Source organism: Doryrhamphus excisus, unplaced genomic scaffold (genome assembly GCF_037039965.1).
Source record: "Doryrhamphus excisus strain RoL-2023G ecotype Guam unplaced genomic scaffold, RoL_Dexc_Guam_v1.1 HiC_scaffold_24, whole genome shotgun sequence".
Classification (NCBI taxonomy): Eukaryota; Metazoa; Chordata; class Actinopteri; order Syngnathiformes; family Syngnathidae; genus Doryrhamphus; species Doryrhamphus excisus.
Window position 1 is genome coordinate 3,295,001 of NW_027621862.1, and position 23,489 is coordinate 3,318,489.

The window sequence follows — 23,489 nt, forward strand, 5'->3', positions numbered from 1 at the left end:
AAAGATGTCATATTTAATATGAATTGCCAAACATGAACACATATTTCTTTCACTTTTCTGTGCATCCGACATATGAGCTAGATAGCAACGGAAATACCTATTTTGACACAAAAGCAATCACATTTTTTCCCATTTACATACCTGACTTGTATATTAATAATAATAATAATAATAATAATAATAAGAATTGTTGAGACTAGCAGTCAGCGACGTGTCGTGTTAGTCCACCAGATAAATATAGTTTTTCATGTTAGCTGCTACAATAATAACAACAATAATTAATAATAATAATAATTATTATTATTTTTATTATCATATCAATAATAATAATAATTATTATTATTTTTTATTATCATATTAATAATAATAATAATTATTAATAATATAATAATAATAGTAATAGTATTATCATAATATAATAGTAATAGTATTATTATTATATTATTATATTATATTATTATTATATAGGTAGAAAATGAATGAATGATTATTATTATTATTATTATTATTATTATTATTATTATTATTATTATTATTATTATTATTATTATTATTATTATTATTATTATTATTATTATTATTATATTAATATGTGGTTATTTTTATTTATAGTAATTATTATTATTATTATTATTATTATTATTATTATTATTATTATTATTATTATTATTATTATTATTATTATTATTATTATTATTATTATTATTAGTATTGTAGCAGCTAATATGAAAAACTATATTCATCTGGTGGACTACCACGACACATATTAACACTACAATAATAATAATAATAATAATAATAATAATAATAATAATAATAATAATAATAATAATAATAATAATAATGAAAAAATCTATGCGGCTGTTGTTGTAGTATAGTATGTGTATTGAAGCGCCCGAGGAAAGTAGTTTGCGTTTTAAATCCTAAAAATACGGCAAGAAACTGCAACTATTACACGTTAGCATGTTAGCATATGTACATCAAACCATGTAATGTTGTTAGAGGTTTTTTTTTATAGTGTAAATAGTTGTATCCCAATGATGTGCATTGTTAGCTTGCTCGTATTAACTCATTTTCTTGTGTTATAATGCAGAGAAAAGGGAAAGAAATATATGTTCATTATTACTACTTATGTTTGGAATAGTGTATATGTAAATTTGTTTTTTTAATATACTTTTCAAGGTCACTATAATCAAATATGTTTGTTTCCTAATGACATGCTAGCAATAAAAAAACAAGAGGAATAATTTTATCATCAGTAAACAATGCTGGATATATACTATATATATTATAACTATATATATTATATAGTCAATAACGGCTACTTAGCCACTATAGTCTGAAATATAATCACCACTAGGGGGCAGTCACACACTAGGAGTTGCAGCTTTTAAACCTCATGGTTAACATGCATTGTGAGTAACAACTTTTGTCTTTGTTATCAAGTCTTGAACAAAAACGCAAACAAGCAACAGCCGACAAGGCGATTAGATATACCGTAAATCCCGCAGGGTCGCAAAGTCTGATTTCCCCCACTTAAGAGTCTAAAATCATTTTTGCGGCAAGCCGACAGCACCTGGCCTATTGTGGACTTTCCATGGCAGGATGCCCGGTTAGCGGCGTCGCTACGCTACGTAGACACAATTAGCTGCGTGTGTGTGCGGGAAAGTGGAGAAATAATGATGAGAGTTGTGTGCACATTGTGTATTTTACGTGGGAGGTTGTGTAAAAATATAATAGTAATTCCAACACAATTCCTATACGTGGGTGCGGAATAACAAGAAGGAAATCGGTCATTGTCTCCTTCATGAAAGCTTTGATCGAACATGTTCTTTAATGCACCGCCATTTTTTTATGTCTTGCTTCTCTAATATCAGACCACCAAGGAGTTTTTTTTTTTTTTTTACGTTACAGTACACACGTGCGCACACATACACAGTCACCGTATAAACAATATTGCTTTCCGATAGTTCAAAACACCGAGGGTAGTGAAAGGAGGACGGGAAGTACAGTGAAATTTACAGAACCACAGAGGCCGAGAAGTGGAAATGAGATCACAGAAGGGTGAAAATATAACCATGGGGGGCGCTTGGTTATGTTCAGAGGACTTATCGACAAAGCAGAAGGTTCAATGAGGACCAACAAAGTCAGTAATCACTGTGGCAAAGTTGTCAGGACCAATAAAATTCAATATATTTGTTTAAAAAAAAATAGTTATTTCCAAATGTTCACATTTCATAGAGAAAAGGATGTAATTTCTACAGATGCATTTTTAAAAATAATCTATTTTTTTTCTCCCATAAATTAATACAAATGTAATACAAATGATTAATTTCTATCATTTGTAGTATAACATTTATATTATTAGAAACAATAAAAAACATATTGAATTATTACTAGTCATTCACTTAAGCTATTTAATCACAATAAATAGTATTTTATCATAATTAATTGCAATTAATCTATTTTTATTTTATAATTAACACAAATGTAACACCATTTATGCAATTCTATGCTTTGTAGTATAACATTTATATTATTAGAAACAATAAAAAAATACAAAAACATTGAATTATTACTAGGGATGTCAATTCAGCTATTTAATTTTATCATAATTAATTGCTATTGTAGCAATTAATCTATTTTTTTTGTCCCATAAATTAACACAAATGTAACACAATTTATTAAATTCTATGATTTGTTGTATAACATTTATATTATTAGAAACAATAAATAATACAGAAACATATTGAATTTTTACTAGGGATGTCATTCAATTAAGCTAAATAAATTGTATTTTATCATAATTCATTGCAATTAATCTATTTTTTATTTTCTCCCATTAATTAACACAAATGTAACATTATTTATTAAAGTCTATGATTTGTACTATAACATTTATATTATTTGAAACAATAACAAATACAAAAACATATTGAATTATTACTAGGTATGTTAATTAAGCTATTTAATCACAATAAAGTGCATTTTATCATAATTAATTGCAATTAATCTATTTTTTTATTTTCTCCCATAAATTAACACAAATGTAACACCATTTATTAAATCCTCTGATTTGTTGTATAACATTTATATTATTAGAAACAATAAAAAATACAAAAACATATAATTATTACTAAGGATGTCATTCAATTAAGCTATTTAATCACAATAAATTGTATTTTATCATAATTAATTGCAATTAATCTATTTTTTATTTTCTCCCATAAATTAACACAAATGTAACACCATTTATTAAATTCTATGATTTGTTGTATAACATTTATATTATTAGAAACAATAAAAAACAATTAATTGCAATTAATCTATTTTTATTTTCTCCCATAAATTAACACAAATGTAACACAATTTATTAAAATTTATGATTTGTTGTATAACATTTATATTATTAGAAACAATAACAAATACAAAAACATATTGAATTATTACTAGGGATGTCAATTAAGCTATTTAATCACAATAAATTGTATTTTATCATAATTAATTGCAATTAATCTATTTTTATTTCCTCCCATAAATTAACACAAATTTAACATCATTTATTAAATTCTATGATTTGTTGTATAACATTTATATTATTAGAAACAAAATAAAAAAACATATCAAATTATTACTAGGGATGTCATTCAATTAAGCTAAATAAATTGTATTTTATCATAATTAATTACAATTAATAAATTTTTTATTTTCTCCCATTAATTAACACAAATGTAACACCATTTATCAAATTCTATCATTTGAAGTATAACATTTATATTATTAGAAACAATAAAAAATACAAAATATATTGAATTATTATTTTATCATAATTAATTGCAATTAATCGCAAATTGTCATTTTAAAATCAATAATAAATGGTAGTTACATAAAAATCTTTGTTGTCACGATTTGATAGGCATCTAGCTACACGAGTTAAGCACCGACTCAATAACGATGTAGCTTAAAAACAACGATTTGTTGTGATTCGATACAGTGAATAAACGATACAATTCAACAAATATATTTGGTGATGTAGACATTAATCATAATTACAGGAATAAAACACAGCATACTTAAATAATGTTAAGGAAATCATGCACGGTGAGAATATGAAGGGACTTACAACATAACCCAGAGGGACACCACACAAGCATAGAAATCAAGAATACTGACCCATGATCGTAGTTGTAGTAATCCTGTGTGTAGTAGTCCTGACCAGGGTCGATGCCCGATTCCATGGATAACTCCTGTTGGATAGATCAACCCAGCTAATATTAGCATATTAGCATCAAAACGCAATACGGAACAAGAAAAACGAGCAGGCATGTTTGAAAGGTCAGAAAAGACACAGTCGAGTACCTCAGGTCTAAGGACAGAAGGTCGGAGGAGTTGTTGAGTCTTCCAAAAAAAGAAAGAAATACAGCAGAAATGGAAAAACAATAAGGCACCCTGTCCTAAAATATATTATATTCATAGCTCATAATGATTTTTAGCCAAAAAAATTTGGTACCAAAAATTTGTAAATATAGGTGCGTATATATTGATATTGATTGTAAAATATAATAACAAGCAGAAAACAAGAGACGAGCATGCGGCAAAAAACACACCCATGCGATGGCGGCGGGACGGCAAGCCGACACCTACCTCATGTTGTCCATACCTACGCCTTCGAAACGATGGGAGGGACAAAAGAGGACAAAGACAACTTCACTGTAAGTGCAACATTAATAGTAACCATAACACTAATTATAATAATAATAATAATAACAATATTGGACCACAAAAGAAAACTACACAGCTTTAATAGCATTGGTGATGTCATTATAAACCACAGTAGAATAAAAAAAATAAATATATTTTTTAAATAAAAAAAAACACCAATAAATAAAATAATAAAATAATAAAATAATAAAATAATAAAATAATAAAATAATAAAATAATAAAATAATAAAATAATAAAATAATTAAATAATTAAATAATTAAATAATTAAATAATTAAATAATTAAACAAACAAACAAACACGTTTAAAGCACGTTTTTACTATCAAATGCTGAAAAAAGCCCCATCTCGCCCCCCCGGCCATAGGTTTCCTACCCTTGATATACATGAGAAGTTAATAAAAACGTTGCCAACAGTCAAAGATGTTAATTCCAATGTTTTTTTTGATCCGGCGCTAATTAAAGACCATGTTCGTATTGTAGACCACAAACCCGGCAACTATAAAATACCCTATTTTTAGTCGAAGAGAGGTGCTAATTGTAGCATTTACGCTACATAACAACACAACGTGCCAACTTTTGTGTGTGTGCGTCAGAGCTACAGGAAGATGCCGCGTGTTGTCAGAAACCAAAACGGCTTAGCTAATACGGTTTATTATCTATTGAAATAAAGGTGCGGAAAGCACAGCGAGGCATGATAAACAGATGAATGGCTGCTTTAAAAGGTGCTTTGCAGGTCATCCTCTGGTTCAAACAAAAAACTAACCTCCTTTCAGCGTCAGCGAGTGTAAATGTGTGTACACAACCCTTGACGTGTGTGTGTGTGTGTGTGTGTGTATGTGTGTGTGTCCAAAGATAAGTCTATCCCTGTGCCCACATTGCTCTGACAGACACATTATTAGGTCCTCTGGAGACAAAAACCCTGCAGACAATCCGTATTCTGTCAACACACACGCCTGACATGATTGACTCTTTTATATCCTCTCCACCTCATCTTGCTGTGTGTGTGTGTGTGTGTGTGTGTGTGTGTGTGTGTGTGTGTGTGTGTCAGAGTGAAAAACGCAACAGAGAAAACATTATTAGTTTTTTTTGTTTTTTTTAAGACAACATAGGCTTTCACTCACTATTTTTTTCCTTCCTGCACCTACATTTTAGCGCTGACAATTTATGAAGTTATGAACCGATATAACATATAACAAACACAAAAAGCATAACCTAATTTACAAATGAAATATTTTCAAAGTTAAAGCACAAAAAAACCTATTTACTACCTCCTAAATATGTTTTTTTTTTACATTATTAGAGCCATGTAAACATGAAATAACACACATATACAGTATAAGAAATATTTGTAATGAAAAACATTATTTTATTATAAGATGACAAAACAAGAACTACAACATGCAGACATAAAAAGTAGTTCATATTTTGGAAATGCACCATGTGAAGAAATTAGAAATGTGTTGCTTGAGTTATTATTTTTCTGCACGGTGAGCGAGTGTTTAGCGCGCAGGTCTCACAGCTAGGAGACCCGAGTTCAATTCCACCCTCGGACATCTCTGTGTGGAGTTTGCATGCGTGGGTTTTCACCGATTTCCTCCCACATTCCAAAAAAAAAAACATGCTAGGTTAATTAGCGACTCCAAATTGTCCATAGGTATGAATGTGAGTGTGAATGGTTGTTTGTCTATATGTGCCCTGTGATTGGCTGGCTGGCCACCAGTCCAGGGTGTACCCTGCCTTTCGCCTGAAAACAGCTGGGATAGGCTCCAGCATACCTGGGATCCTTGTGAGGATAAGAGGTAGAAAATTAATGAATGGTTTAAAAATGGACTGCACGGTGGGAAAAGTGGTTAGCGTGCAGGTCTCACAGCTAGGAGACCCGAGTTCAATTCCACCCTCGGCCATCTCTGTATGGAGTTTGCATGCGGGTTTTCACCGGTTTCCTCCCACATAAAAAAAAAAAAAACATGCTAGGTTAATTAGCGACTCCAAATTGTCCATAGGTATGAATGTGAGTGTGAATGGTTGTTTGTCTATATGTGCCCTGTGATTGGCTGGCTGGCGACCAGTCCAGGATGTACCCCGCCTTTCGCCCGAAGTCAGCTGGGATAGGCTCCAGCATACCCGGATAAGCAGTAGAAAATGAATGAATATTGTTGTTAAATTTCCTAAGACCGATCGACTCAAAATTTCTTCAAAATTTTTAAGCAAGATTGTTTAAAAAAAAAAACATGGCTACTATTAAATAAAACATCTTTGGGACTTAGCATTAATTAGCCAACACCCATAAGCGGCACCACAACCATTGGCTGGAACAAGTGTCAGCCATGTTGGATTCACATTGAAAGTGAGTCTTTCAGATGTGATGTGAATGTAACTACAAAAACATTTTGTATCTATTAGTAGAAAAACATGAAAATATCAGCATAATCACTACATCCGACATCAACAATAAAAGATCCTTTTTAACACAGATCAGTTACTAAGCAAAGGTTGAAAACTGTTCACTGTCCACTGTAGCCGTTTGAGAAGCTTTATGATAATTCCACCGCCGATTCCACATTTCATTGAATTAACAAACACACAAAAAGACTTCCTTGATATTATTCCCACGGCTTTAATGTGAACTCCCCGCTGTTAGATGTAATTATGGCGGCATAACGACGGAGCTCGTTTTAGTTCTGCGTGCTGTGATCTTTTACACCACCCACTCATGGCTCCTTCCTTTCTTTTGGAACAAGTCAACAACTTTGATGACTTTGGTTTGTTATTTTGTGGCACAAAAGTCACGTGTAGACGCTAGAGCAGGGGTCTCAAACTCAATTTACCTAAAAAAAATTAATAATAAAATTAATTATAATTAAAAATTAATAATAAAAAAAATATATATACAATACAAATATTAATACATATTAATTATATTAAATATTAATAAATATGCATATATATATAATATAATATAATAGTCTTCTGCTATACCCTCCACTTTTTCAGTGCTTTGGTTCTTTGGAAAAGCTCTGATAAAACATTAAATTATTATAAATTATTACAAATTATTAAAAAAATTAACTTTTATTTATTATTAAATTATTGAATAAATGTTTAATGTTTTTTTCGACACAAAATAAGATGGAAAAATAAATAAGCTAATCAAAAAACTAATGAAACAAATTAATTTTTATTTATTATTAAATAAATGTTTAATGTTAATTTTTATTTTTTGACAAAAAATAAGATGGAAAAATAAGAAAATCAAAAAACAAATGAAACAAATTAACAAATTAATTGTTATTTATTATTAAATAATTAAATAAATGTTTAATGTTCATTTTTATTTTTCGACAAAAAATAAGATGGAAATACAAGAAAATCAAAAAACAAATGAAACAAATTAACACATAAATTTTTATTTATTATTAAATTATTACATAAACGTTTCATGTTAATTTTTATTTTTCAACACAAAATAAGATGGAAAAATAAATAAGCAAATCAAAAAACAAATGAAACAAATGAAACACATTTAATTTTTATTCATTATTAAATTATTAAATAAATGTTTAATGTTAATTTTTATTTTTCGACAAAAAATAAGATGGAAAAATAAGAAAATCAAAAACAAATGGAACAAATTAAGAAATTAATTTTTATTTATTATTAAATAAACGTTTCATGTTATTTTTTGACACAAAATAAGATCGAAAAATAAATAAGCAAATCAAAAAACAAATGAAACAAATTAAGAAATAATTTTTTATTGATTATTAAATTCTTAAATAAATGTTTAATGTTAATTTTTTGACAAAAAAATAAGATGGAAAAATAAGCAAATCAAAAAACAAATGAAACAAATGAACAAATTAATTTTTATTTATTATTAAATTATTAACTAAACATTTCATGTTAATTTTTATTTTTTGACACAGAATAAGATGGAAAAATAAATAAGCAAATCAAAAAACAAATGAAAGAAATTCAATTAAACTTTCATATCAAGGCGGGGGGCCTTAAACTAGCGTCCCGCGGGCCGCATTTGGCCTGCGGCCCGTGAGTTTGAGACCCCTGCGCTAGAGGATGGTGGACTGGGACGGGAATCGTTTTTCCAGCTCTTCCACCAGAGAGTTCATGCCTGCGTTGGGGTGAATCTGTGGAGGTAAAGGCTTTTCTTCTACTTTATCTTCACCTCCTTCTCCGCTTCGTATTACTTCTGCAGTGGCTGAAACATCCACCGAGTCGAGGGACTCCATGGCGTCTGAAGACGCACGGTTCTTCATCACCTTCTTGAGCGGGTTCTGTTTTTGATCGATCTGGCTGAACATGTTGGCGACAGATTTCTCGATTTCCGCGATGTTCTGGATGTTTTTTAAGATGCCTTTAAGCTCCCTGCGTGGAGGTTCCGGTTCTGTGGATAATGGCGGAGGCGGCGGACGCCGAAGTGAAACCGGTCGCAGGGCTGGTACCTCGGAAAGCGAGGGGAGCACAAAGGTGGATGGTCTCAGGAGAGAAGGGGAGAGAGGGGGAGGTAGAGGCGGCGGAGGGGGAGGCGGCGGTAGAGGAGGACGGTTGTTGGGGTGATAAGACAACGGAGGCAGAGGTGGAGGGGACGATGGATGGATGGGAGGAGGTGGGGGTGACGAAGGTGGCACCGGTGGAGGTGCGAACGGGGGCGGCGGTGGCGGTGGAGTTGAAGGAGGATCGGGGATAATATCGAAATGGACCTGAAGTCTCTCTTCTCCGATTTGGTTTTCTGTGAGACTCGCACCAAAACGCCGCAAAACAGGCGGCGTGGGTTTGTGACTGGGCGGTGGTGTCCCATCGGTGTGGGTCACAATTATACAAGGGGGGCCCTCTCTAGACTGGGAAGCGGGGGTACACTTGTGATGCTGTGGGGAGTCCGGGAAACCAGAAAGGAGAATTTCCGGCGATCCTCTTGAGTCTCTGATCAGTTTTTGTCTCATTTCCTGGAGGGCCTGCTGCTCGAACTGCCGCGCCTGTTCTTTGACGGTTAGCTTGGGTTCCAGGCTCGGGCTCACCATTTGATCCGAATCCAAGCAGTGCTCGAATCCTGAATCGAGGCCGGCGTCTTTGCTTTCTTTGAATTCAGCCTTCAGGAGCTCCAGTTCCCACTGAACGGGGTCCATCACCACTTGCCTCCTTAAGGCGTCGTACATGTCCCTGCGATGCAGCCTGGATGGGAGAGTCCAGCTGTGCCCGCCCCCGGATCCACGACCGCTGTCGCTGCCACTATATCCGCCAAATCCGACATCACCTCCAGGGGAACTGATCCGCAACCAAGCCTCTCGAAGACCCTTCCTGGAGGGCGAGATGTGCCCAAGAAGATCCCTTCTTCTTTGGCTTCGTCCGAGTGTCTCCGGACTACTCAGGGTGCCATCCTCGTGGTAGATGGGGTTCTTAATGGTCAAGGGGTTTTCATCTGAGAGAAATGTGATGCTGGACTCGGACTTGGGAAGCTTGTTCAACACACCTCCGTTAGCAACGCACTGGCGGTGGGCAGCGATCGCACGAGTGGCGAAATCCGAGATGAGACGCTGGCGATCGCTTTCATCCAGACTTCCGCCACTGTGGTTGAACCGGCTGGTCCACGGATGGAAGAAATGGAGATGGAATAATGCGATGAATAATAATTACCTCTGTCATTAGCCACGTTTACATGAGGAGTTTTTGTTTTCTTTCCGAATGGAATCTTTCCGAATGACCTTTCCGAAAACAATGGTATACATGGAAAGGAATCTTCCAATCGCGTGTGTTACACCCAAAAACGTAATAACTGCCCACAAACGTAATAAACTACAAACATAATACAAATCTGCAGCTTTGAATGTAATAATCCCGCAAATTTAATACATTTAATAAATTTCCCACAAACGTAATAAAATGTGCCCACTGCAAACGCAATACTGAATTTCTGAATTTCTGAAATTCTTGAAAATTCTGAAATTTCTGAAAAATTCTAAAATTATTACATTTTGTTTGTGTGCGTACATGTGCATTTTAGTAACAGTATATTATTGTATGTGTGATTTTGTGTGTATATGGGGAAGAAATAATCAAAATAAATAATAAAATATAATAATAATAGTAATAATAATTTTATTAAAACAATTGCAATTATCACAATTATGTTACCTTTTTTAATTTTAAATAAATTATAATTTAATAATTAAAGATTCCTTTAATGTATTGAAATGATACTCTTTGAATAATATTTTTTCCACAAAAAAAACAGAAAGAAATACAAATAAATTATAATTTAATAATTAAAGATTCCTTTAATGTATTCAAATGATACTCTTTGAATAATGTTTTTTCCACAAAAAATAAAAAAAATAAAGAAATTATCATTTCACATAATACTCTTTGAATAATATTTTTTCCACAAAAAAGTAAAAAAAAATTATAATTGAATAATTAAAGATTCCTTTAATGTATTCAAATGATACTCTTTGAATCATATTTTTTCCACAAAAAAATAAATAATAAAAATAAATTATAATTTAATAATTAAAGATTCCTTTAATGTATTCAAATAATACTCTTTGAATAATATTTTTTCCACAAAAAAGTAAAAAAAAAATTATAATTGAATAATTAAAGATTCCTTTAATGTATTCAAATGATACTCTTTGAATCTTATTTTTTCCACAAAAAAAAGAATTATCTTGTAAAAATCCTCAAAATGACATCTACACCTTCTGCCTCATTAAAAGAAGAAAGAACAAACAACAACAAAGATCATTATTTTGTCTCATATTACATTTTGTGGGAAGTTATTATTAGTTATTATTATTATTAGTTTTTCACTTTCCCACATTTGTAATAAATTCAGTATTATGTTTGCAGTGGGGAAATTTTAATTTTAATTTTTTAAATTAATTTTAATTTTAATTAATTTTAATTTTTTTCAAGTTTGTGGGAAATTTATTACATTTGCGGGATTATTACATTCAAAGCTGCAGATTTGTATTACGTTTGTGGGCAGTTATTATGTTTATTATGTTATTATGAATATTCCACCCCAGGGAATCCGATTATATATTCATTCGGATTGGCACTTTTCATTCGGAATGAGGTGTATACAAAGGTTACATTCTTTTCCGTTTGAGCAAATAACCTGAATGGAATCGGAATATTTGGGTCCATGTATACGTGGCTGGTGATGTCTTTTTATAGTAAGGATCAGGATCGAGGAGCCGATACAGGAAGTGATACTCCACTGCTGTTAAGGTTGCAGGTACTTTTCAACATTTTCCTTCGCATCTCTCTGACTATGACATGAATCTTAATGGCGACCTTCAGGGTTATATACAAGGTCAGGTATCTTTGAAGGCGTACTTCAAAGATTTGCTGCTATTTAGCCTTGGCGGAGGTCTTCACTCAACTGAGCAGCAGTGCAAGTGAGTAACAAAGCTAAAGGGGATAACGACTGTCAACACTGTCTATGACACAACTATGAATTTTGCACACATAACTTTAGCAGCAAGTGCCTGAAACTGAAACTTCCCAGCTTTTCACTACACACATTTCCACTAAAGAAAACCCACGCTGAACGCTAACATCACAACCACAAGCATGAAAGCTAAGGAAGCAAGGAAGGAGGTTTAAAGAACAGCCTACTCACTTTTGTCTGTTAGTTTAGCAGCAAGGCAGGAAAGATAGAGGGAATACGTTAATGGATGAAAAGACAAAGAATTATGCTAAAAGGTACCTGGAATGATTGAGTCAAAGTCATTTGCATTTCGGACACAGTATTCCGTCAAGTTTCAAGTGGGGGTGGGACCATGACAGAAAGTAATTGAGAACCACTCTTCTAACAAAATACATTTTTCTACAAGAATGACTGTAAATAGGCTGCACGGTGGACAAGTGGTTAGCGCACATGCCTCACAGCTAGGAGACCAGGGTTCAATTCCACCCTCGGTCATCTCTGTGTGGAGTTTGCATGTTCTCCCTGTGCATGTGTGGGTTTTCTCCGGGTACTCCGGTTTCCTCCCACATTCCAAAAACATGCTAGGTTAATTAGCGACTCCAAATTGTCCATAGGTATGAATGTGAGTGTGAATGGTTGTTTGTCTATATGTGCCCTGTGATTGGCTGGCTGGCCACCAGTCCAGGGTGTACCCCGCCTCTCGCCCGAAGACAGCTGGGATAGGATCCAGCACCCCCTGCGATACTCGTGAAAATGAATGAATGAATGAATAAAAATGGCTGCTGGAATGTAAATACATATACTGCATATATAGCTACAGTACTACGGTAAGAGTATTGTGCAGCATCAACCAGACAATACACTACCAATGTATGATGCAGAATATTAACCAACTACTATGCGAGCGCAAAAGACTCAGTAAGTGGTATGAATGTGAGTGTGAATGGTTGTTTGTCTATATGTGCCCTGTGATTGGCTGGCCACCAGTCCAGGGTGTACCCCGCCTCTCGCCCGAAGACAGCTGGGATAGGCTCCAGCACCCCCCACGACCCTTGTGAGGATAAGTGGTAGAAAATGAATGAATGAATGAATGAATGAATTCGCCTTCTGTGGTTTGATTACTTGCTTGTCCATTGCAGCTCTGTGTTACCATGCTACTGGTGCGTGTGAGTGACAGGAAGAAAAGCTGACTTGACGAGAAGTCGTTTGAATTTGAACACTATTTATCTCTGAGGGGCACACTGACATGTATAAATACTGTATTTACACCCCAAATATACATATTAATATTAATATTAATATATTAATATATTGTTTTTCAGACTTTTTTCTACCGTCTTTTATGCTTGTGCCTCAAAAGTTACTTTGATCATACCAGAGTTCTTTGCTATTGCTTTTGTTTCAGTCTAACTTTGTTATGAGGACATTTTATGGCAGTTACACAGCGAGCCCCGAGGGGGGGGGGGGCACACAACAAGTCAAGATTGTTAACTTTGGAATCCATTTTCAAAGGTAATTGAAAATACACCTTTAAAGCAAAGTATGTCAGGAAAAGAGCCAACGGGCAAATCATACGATTTAAAAAAAACAAAAAAAATGAAATCGACGGTGCTGTTTGATAATGGACCTCAATTAAGAATTTGCAAACTTTTGCACTTTGCCAGGTTGTAATCTTTGAGAAGAAATCATTATATGCTCGTGATGTGGTAATGTTATAAAAAATAAAAAAATAACACTAACAAACCCTCCCATCAGCAAAACCTAGTCTGCAGCTTATCAATGGAATTAATTACCTCCCAGGGTGGGCTTCATTTATTTCAATTATCACTGTGTTCATTTCTACATGTCATTTTCCTCTGGCTGGAGTGTCTGTGAACGCATCATCTCATGTTAACGTCATGAGGGGTGGATGCATTATCAAAGACAAGACAAGAGAGCGGTGATGCATGTCACGCTGATATGGGCTTCCTCACAACTTCGTCTCCATGCCTCGGACAGGAAATTTAAAATTAAACTATCCAGCGTGAGGGTGTTGCAGATGAAAGTTAATAATGTCTGCGTCTTGAGATAAGTGCCATGATGTCACTCAAAATGGAGGAATATTGAGGGAGAGGACATACAATAAATGGGCAGGCGTACTGTATAATTAAAAGGTAAAAAACGTAACGGTGGAAAAGTGGTTAGCGCGCAGACCTCACAGCTAGGAGACCAGGGTTCAATTCCACCCTCGGCGATCTCTGTGTGGAGTTTGCATGTTCTCCCCATGCATGCGTGGGTTTTCTCCGGGTACTCCGGTTTCCTCCCACATTCCAAAAACATGCTAGGTTAATTAGCGACTCCAAATTATCCATAGGTATGAATGTGAGTGTGAATGGTTGTTTGTCTATATGTGCCCTGTGATTGGCTGGCTGGCCACCAGTTCAGGGTGTACCCCGCCTCTCGCCCTAAGATAGCTGGGATAGGCTCCAGCATGTACCGCGACCCTCGTGAGGGTAAGCGGGAGAAAATGTATGAATGTTTGATCTGGGGCTGCACGGTGGACGAGTGGGTAGCACACGGCCACGCAGCTAGGAGACCCGAGTTTGATTCCGCATCTCTGTGGAGTTTGTATGTTCCCCCCAGTTATCTCCGGGTACTCCGGTTTCCTCCCACATTCAAAAAACATGCTAGGTTAATTAGCGACTGCAAATTGTCCATAGGTATGAATGTGAGTGTGAATGGTTGTTTGTCACTTTGGAAACTCTGTTTATAAAATTCATTCATTCATTTTCTACCGTTTTTTCCTCATGAGGGTTGTGGGGGTGCTGGAGCCTATCCCAGCTGTCTTTGGGCGAGAGGCAGGGTACACCCTGGACTGGTTGGCCAGCCAGCCAATCACAGGGCACATATAGACAAACAACCATTCACACTCACATTCATACCTATGGACAATTTGGATTTTGGCTAATTAACCTAGCATGTTTTTGGAATGTGGGAGGAAACCGGAGTACCCGGAGATAACTGGGGAGAACATGCAAACTCCACAGAGATGCGGAATCAAACTCGGGTCTCCTACCTGCGTGGCAGTGTGCTACCCACTCAACCACCATTCGAGATCAAACATTCATACATTTTTTACCGCTTATCCTCTGGCCGAGGGTGGAATTGAACCCTGGTCTCTGAGCTGTGAGGTCTGCGCACTAACCACTTGACCATCGTGCCACCCCGTTTATAAAATGTGTTATATAAATAAAGTGGATTGGATTTGATCTCGAAACAAATGGAAGACGTAAAAAATATCGTTGGCTGCACGAACATATGTAGGGTGCAAGTGTGGTTGCACGACACACATCGGCGTCTCTTAGTCCAACGTATAAAAACACTGACATTTTGTCCAAACCTGACACCAGCGTAACCACCCATAAGGTTTGTTTGAGATGACATGAACCTCTGTAGCCAGTCTACGGCACGTCACCCAATATGTCAAGTGTATGTCAAAAGTCCATTTAAGATTTTTACTCACATGGCGTTGTCGCCCAGCTCTTCGTACAGGTTGTTGGCGGTACCCCCTGCAGGTTTGTTGCTTGGCAGCGCCATCTGGATACGGGCGGTCTTGGCACACTCGGCCTGCCGTCTGCACACAGTCCAGAGGAAACACATTTAGGAGTTAGTGAACTGAAGTTAAAGCACCGTCTTAGGAGGGCTGAAAATGTGCTAATTCTTATAATTTTATTATTGTTGTATGCCCCCCAGCATACAACAATAATAAAAAATAAATAAATAAATAAATAAATAAATAAAAGCCCCCCCAGGCTTTTAACAGACCAGTTACAGGTTAAGGAAATAAAATAGTTTTTTGACCCTTTGTATTGAGATGTGGACTCCTATTGAGCAGCTACACACAATAACTGCACATTTTTTTTTTTATAGATCTTCCAGAATCTGCACCTATTCCAGTTGTATTTCCTTGGATTTCCAAAACTGTTTTTAATATATTCAACCCACAGCCCACCTCCAGGTACGCCCACTGGGCTGTGATTGGTTACACTCCCAAGCGTTCCTGAGGACTTCCGGAGTACTGCCGAACCCTATTTTTAAAAAGCACTTAAACTATATTAGGAAAGCAGGAAGTGAACAAATGTAACAGTTACTGATTGTAAAAGAGGAGTAGGATTTAATAAGCTATGCTTCTTCCTACTCCTTTTGGACATGTGGAACTGGGAACTGATTATGTGATGCATTCAATTGTCATCTGATGCATGTTCAAATGAAATAAAACCATTACCATTACCATATTCCTTGGATTTCCAAAACTGTTTTAATTTATTTGACCTACAGCCCACCTCCAGGTACGCCCACTGGGCTGTGATTGGTTACACTCCTAAGCGTTCCTGAGGACTTCCGGGGTACTGCCGAACATTACTTTTTAATTTTGTCTGTCCAGGAGTTGATAATAAATGAATAAACCATTTGGTGAGCTACTTGAAAAGAGGTTAGGAGACTCCTGACAAAACAGTCTGTTCTGGGTTCAACTCCCGGTACGCCCACTGGGCTGTGATTGGTTACACTACCAAGCGTTCCTAAGGACTTCCGGAGTACTGCCGAACCCTACTTTTTAATTTAGTCTATTCAGGAGTTGATAATAAATGAATAAACCCTTTGGTTAGCTACTTGAAAAGAGGTTAGGAGACTCCTGACAAAACAGTCTGTTTTGGGTTCAACTCCTGGTACGCCCACTGGGCTGCGATTGGTTACACTACCAAGCGTTCCTAAGGACTTCCGGGGTACTGCCGAACATTACTTTTTAATTTTGTCTGTCCAGGAGTTGATAATAAACTAATAAACCATTTGGTGAGCTACTTGAAAAGAGGTTAGTAGACTCCTGAAAAAAATGTCTGTGACCTTGGTCCCACTCAGCTTACTGTGACGTCGCAGGGAGCAAAAACTGAGCATTCAGAGCCATCGCAAACCTATTTCAGAGCTCATTTAAAAATGCGCCAACCTAATTATCTGAAACATCGGCATCGTTTAACCCCATAATACAACATACTGACAACATTTATAGCTCAAAAAAGTGGAAAAAGCATAAGACATGAATATGAACAGAGCATACACGGCAATGTAAAAGGTGTTTTGCATTCTCAAATACAAAGTATACTCACTCTTTGAATCTGGTGATGAGTGGTGCATTGAAAAAAGAGAGAGAGAAAAACAGATAAGTGAGTCTTTGAAGAGTCAATCACACAAGTACCTTTAGCCAGGTTGGACAAATGCTCCTTCCTCGTTCGGGGATCATTACCAAATTAAAAGTCCAGTGATCACCACGCTTGATGAGCTCTACTCAAACATAGTGTCTGGCTCTCAGTTAATTATCTCTACTTCTGAACTGCAGCAGAACACATCCACTTATAATGTGTGTGTGTGTGTGTGTGTGCTTTTCATAGCCGCGTGGGAGTCGGATGAAAACTGACGGCCTTCCGAAGCTGTTAGGCGAACACACTAATAGAAGAGGCCCACTGGGATAAGCCGCCACTCGGCATCACCTAGGCAGGCAGCCAACAAATGAAAAAAGATGACCATTGTAAAAAAAAAACAAAAAGAAAAATTAAAGCTTTCAGGTTGGCTACGATTAGTAGGTGTGATTGCGGGGGTGTCCATAGTGCAGGTGGGGGCCAATCAGGAAACTTATTAAATAAAAATTTTAATGTGGAAAAAATAATTCTGGCATCTATTTTGCATACCGCTTATCCTCACGAGGGTCGCGGGTGGTGCTGGAGCCTATCCCAGCTGTCTTCTTTTTGGGCGAGAGGCGGGGTACACCCTGGACTGGTGGCCAGCCAATCACAGGGCACATATAGACAAACAACCATTCACACTCACATTCATACCACAGTCTTTTGATCTTGCATAGTAGTCGGTTAATATTCTGCATCATACATTGGTAGTGTATTGTCTGATTATATTTAACTGTTCGAGCCTATTTTCTCCAACACTGTATTGGTGCGTTTTTTTTTTTTTAACACAAACATAAACAATGTCAAAGTGAAAATCATGGAAATATTTTGAACACCAATTCTTCTAAAAAAAAAAAATCTAAATATATCACATACTGCCTGTAAGTGATGATTACGATGAGTATGGCAGGTACACAGCACACAATGATGATGACAGCCAGGGCCAACAGCGCCCCCTCTGTGTAGCCGACAGTCTGCACCGCCTTTTTCACGCTTGTCACAATGTCCGGAGTCCGGATCTCCAGGATGCGCCCGCCGGGGGGAAGGAAGGGTTGGAATTCTTTGTTGATGTCGAGGAGTTTGCCGTCAAGAAACCTTGCAGAAGAAACACACACAAAAAAATAAAAAATTAAAAAAGCGGATTATTTTACTGTACTGACAGTCTGGATGATCTTATTCATACCGCAAACAGTGAATTAATTAAAATAAATAAATGGCTGGAAAGTAACTAATTAGTGAACTAATTAAAATAAATAAATGGCTGGAAAGTAACAAATTATCTTTAAAATAAAAAAATAAAAAAATAAAAAAAATTAAAAAATTAAAAAATTAAAAAATTAAAAAATTAAAAAATTAAAAAAATAAAAAAATAAAAAATTAAAAAATTAAAAAATTAAAAAATTAAAAAATTAAAAAATTAAAAAATTAAAAAAATAAAACCAAGGTAATGGTATTTTAAAATGATGAATTAATAATAGATCGTGAGTTAAAGTGGAAAATACATATTAAGTATATATATCAAATAAAATTTCCAAAAGTCTTGCTATTATTAGTAGCGTTAAATATGTCCTTGACAACAGCACACTCCGTACCCTGTACTGTTCTTGGCCAGCCAATCACAGGGCACATATAGACAAACAACCATTCACACTCACATTCATACCTGTTGACATTTTGGCGTCGCTAATTAACCTAGCATGTTTTTGGAATGTGGGAGGAAACCGGAGTACCCGGAGAAAACCCACGCATGCACGAGGAGAACATACAAACTCCACACAGAGATGCCCGAGGGTGGAATTGAACCCTGGTCTCCTAGCTGTGAGGTCTACGTGCTAACCACTCGACCGCCGTGCAGCCCATAATTTTCATGTAAATCCCATAAAATATATCTATACTCAAAACATGTGAATTCAACTTAATTGGCAATTAATCATGATTAATTAATCATTTAATCATTTAAGAGATCTGGTTTAAAAAGGCATCAAGAAATGATTTTTCTAACTTGTACTTACTTGAAGAGCTCCTGTCTGGATACGGCTCTATTTGTGAGCGGGTCGATGGCATAAATCATTACATCTGATTTGGTGTAGTCCTCCAGTTCCAGTCCATCACCATGACGATGCGGCCCGATCGTTTCTACGAACACTTTGGCTCCCGGAATCTGCTCCTGGACGTAGTGCTCTAAAATACTACAGGATGTTTTGGTTAAACACAGGTTAGTATTTGCAGGATAATTAAGCGGTGCACACAACAACGGTGTCTCCAACACGCACAGCAAAGGTAGAATCCCTGCTGTGGAACATTGATTCGAGCCCCTAAAGAAACACCTGCGCACAGCGGGGAACATGTGGGTGTGTTTGTAAACTTATGTGTGTGTGTAGAACTTAAAATATCATTATCAAGCTCCTGACAGGCACTGCGAATGTTAAAAAAAATAGTAAATAATAAAACCCTTACCATAAATACACACTGTTTTGTATAATGCATCTCACTCAATGAAAGTGCCAGACTCTGCTTGGGGATTTACAAAAACTTAAATCAATTTCTGACACACAATGTCAACATCACACCGAGGCCACTTTTAGTAGCTTGATACCACAAAAGTATAATAATAATAATAATAAAAAAAATAATAACACCAAATATTGTGTCTTGAAGAAGCAGAAGGTGAGGAAATGCTAATTAAAACAAAAATAAACAGTGCGGTATTAATAGTTTACCTGAGTAGTTTGGCTTTGTTTTTCTCCACATATGTTGGAGGGACGTTTGATACGACCACCTGCATGTCCAGCTGGTTCACCACTGACACCTTCAAATGAAAAAAAAAAGACATTATTATGTAAAAGTGACTTTTAAAATGATGTTCTACCACTAATATGAATCTGATTATAAGAATCTGTCATTTCGCTCACGTTAATTGCTCCTGTTTCGAAGTTTTTATGATGTCTACTACTTCCTCATGGACGTGATAGCACCTCTGAGCCACAATTAGCTTGACGAGCTAACATCCTCACCGTAAAAAGGGTAGGTTTTGCTACACAAGTTGAACTAAAAGCCATTAACTACTACTACAGTCAACTACAGATGTGAGTTTGATCAATTTTAAGTGTGAATTGACTAAACTAGCATGATTTCGCTGTTAAATTTTGAGTGTAATGTTAGCACTGTAGCTAATATAGCTACGCTAGTGTCGCTAATGTTTGTGTCCTTCCGTCACACTACTTAATGTTACGTTTTTACTATGGTACCCAGCTGTCTCTCGCCCGAAGACAGCTGGGATAGGCTCCAGCACCCCCCGCGACCCTCGCGTGGAAAAAGCGGTAGTAAATGAATGAATGAATGAATGAATGAATGAATGAATGAATGAATGAATGGTACCCATTATGTCATTGTATGGTCATATCACCTCGTACTTTGGTATGTGATTAAATTAAATTAAATTAAATTAAATTAAATTAAATTAAATTAAATTAAATTAAATTAAATTAAATTAAATTAAATTAAATTAAATTAAATTAAATTAAATTAAATTAAATTGGGCATAACTTCACTCGTATGCATGGACATTTTATTGATTATTTTTGAAGATCTTCTAGAATCTGCACCTATTCTACCCTATTACCCTATGGGGTAATAACTATAAAAGCAATATTCACTCGCTAAATGTACTGCAAAAAAGGCCAGTAAGGATAATTCAGTGTGCCGCCTACAGAGAACATACTAACTCCTTATTTCTAAAATCACAAATACTTCAACTTGCTGATATAGTTCATCATTTTATGGTCATATCACCTTGTACTTTGGTACGGGACAACAAATTAAATTAAATTAAATTAAATTAAATTAAATTAAATTAAATTAAATTAAATTAAATTAAATTAAATTAAATTAAATTAAATTAAATTAAATTAAATTAAATTAAATTAAATTAAATTAAATTAAATTAAATTAAACATCATTAAACGTCATATCACTTCGTACTTCGGTACATGACAAAAAAAAACTTAAATTATATTAGGAAAGCAGGAAGTGAACAAATGTAACAGTTACTGATTGTAAAAGTACCAAATGGAGGGGTAGGATTTAATAAGCTTTGCTTCTTCCTACTCCTTTTGGACATGTGGAACTGTGAACTGATTATGGGATGCATTCAATTGTAATCTGATGCATGTTCAAATGAAATTAAACCATTACCATTACCATTTACATATCACTCACCACTATCTCTGCCTTGCTGCTGTGTCCCCGCCCGTAGTCATCCGTGGCGACCACCTCAAACCTGAAGTAGGACCTCCTCATGTTGCGATACATGATGGCTGTTTTCACCACGCCACTGAGAGGCTCGATGACGAAGCCGTCTTTGCTATCCTTGGTGTCTTTTCCGGCCGAGGGCGGGTTGATGAGGCGGTACAACATGGAGCTGTAGTTGCCGGTGTCTTTATCCAGGGCCTTCGCACGGGGATTAGAATTAGAATTAGACGCCATCATCTCTATTAGCTTTATTAGCATAATCACGACCGGCATCAATATTGTCGTCATCATTATGAAATTATTGTTATTGTAGCAGGATCATAGTAATTGTGACTGTGTGTGCTCATGAGGTGAAGACCACACATGGTCATTGGTGCTGGTGAGCTAGGTCGAGACTAATCTAGTAAATATTAATAAGCAGGGGGTTCGGAATATGCTTAATCTAGTATGATTTAGGAGAAAATAAACAATCAAATTGTTGAATACAGAAATTGTAAAATCAGTGTTTCTACCCTCTTGGCCTACATTCAACAATGTCTTCATCAAAACCGCTCTTGCAGAATCCTTAAAGTAGCGCAACCGACTGGATACAATCAATTTTTTTTTTTTGTTCATTAAAATGCGAGATGCAGCACTTTAAGGTCTCTCCTGACTAAAATACACCTTTTCTGTTTCAGACTGACAGTACATCTAACCATCATCTTGTGCTCTTGAGAAAGCAAGAACAAAAGTTCCCGGGAAAATATCTTTTATTTCAGGATATTTCGTAAGGTAAAAAAAAAAAAAAATGGTGTCCTTTGTATGCATGCACTTCTTTACGTCTTTGTGTAAAGTAGGTCATTTAAGTAGTAATAGTAGTACTAATAGTGGTGCAGGCTTAGTTCAGATATTTTAAAGCTGGAACTCATTGCATGCAAATATTAATGGGGGTAATAATATCATGGGGGTTCTGTACTAGAGAACATGTTACATTAGGTAATAATATCGAGATCCTCTACATCAGGGGTGTCAACGTCAAAACTCAAAGCCGACTTTAGTTTGTGGGCCGAATTGGAAATTACCATATCATTTTTTTTATTATTTATCTATTTCTAGATCTATTTCTATTTCTAGATATTATTTATCTATTATTTATCTATTTTAGAGTCATGCCTAACATCTTTCCCGGTTCACTTCCAAATGCGAAAAAAAAAATGCAACATTTATTGAAAACAATAAAAGGTCCACTTTTAAAATTAAAATTTAAATACCACAGGAGTAGTTTATACCAGCAGGAGTTGCTTAATTATGCAAATTGCTGTAAGCACTTTGTTTGGTAAGGTCCGAAAGGTGGGTCAACTCAATGCTATTTTCTAAACAGCAACGCAAGCTGGATTTGGCCCCAAGGCCTGAGTTTGAAACATGCTCTACATGTTAATGCCGAATATGCACACACATATATATATATATATACACACCGTATTTTCTGGACTATAAGTCGCTCCAGAGTAAGTTGCACAAGGCCAAAAATTCATAATCAGGTAGCAAATAACATACATAAGTCGCACATGGCCAAAAATGCATAATTAGGTAGAAAAAAACATACATAAGTCGCACTGGAGTATAAGTCGCACAAGGCCAATAATGCATAATTAGGTAGAAAAAACATACATAAGTAGCACTGGAGTATAAGTCGCACATGGCCAAAAATGCATAATTAGGTAGAAAAAACATACATAAGTCGCACTGAAGTATAAGTCGCACAAGGCCAAAAATGCATAATTAGGTAGCAAAAAACATACATAAGTCGCACTGGAGTAGAAGTCACACAAGGCCAAAAATGCACAATTAGGTAGAAAAAATATATACATAAGT

At 35.5% G+C, this 23,489-nt stretch overlaps 1 protein-coding gene across 1 annotated transcript in view; it reads right to left on the reverse strand.

Annotated features, from left to right (window-relative positions):
* LOC131109833 (protocadherin-15-like) overlaps positions 1-23,489 on the reverse strand; it is a 184,547-nt gene that overhangs the window by 6,456 nt on the left and 154,602 nt on the right. The window contains exons 31-39 of the mRNA XM_078788842.1: positions 21,603-21,833; positions 20,105-20,193; positions 19,397-19,573; positions 18,261-18,479; positions 17,313-17,321; positions 15,674-15,784; positions 4,645-4,666; positions 4,360-4,398; positions 4,174-4,247 (exon numbers count right to left, since the gene is read on the reverse strand). Of these exons, the coding sequence (XP_078644968.1) occupies positions 4,174-4,247; positions 4,360-4,398; positions 4,645-4,666; positions 15,674-15,784; positions 17,313-17,321; positions 18,261-18,479; positions 19,397-19,573; positions 20,105-20,193; positions 21,603-21,833 (971 nt within the window). The remainder of the gene's footprint in view (positions 1-4,173; positions 4,248-4,359; positions 4,399-4,644; positions 4,667-15,673; positions 15,785-17,312; positions 17,322-18,260; positions 18,480-19,396; positions 19,574-20,104; positions 20,194-21,602; positions 21,834-23,489) is intronic.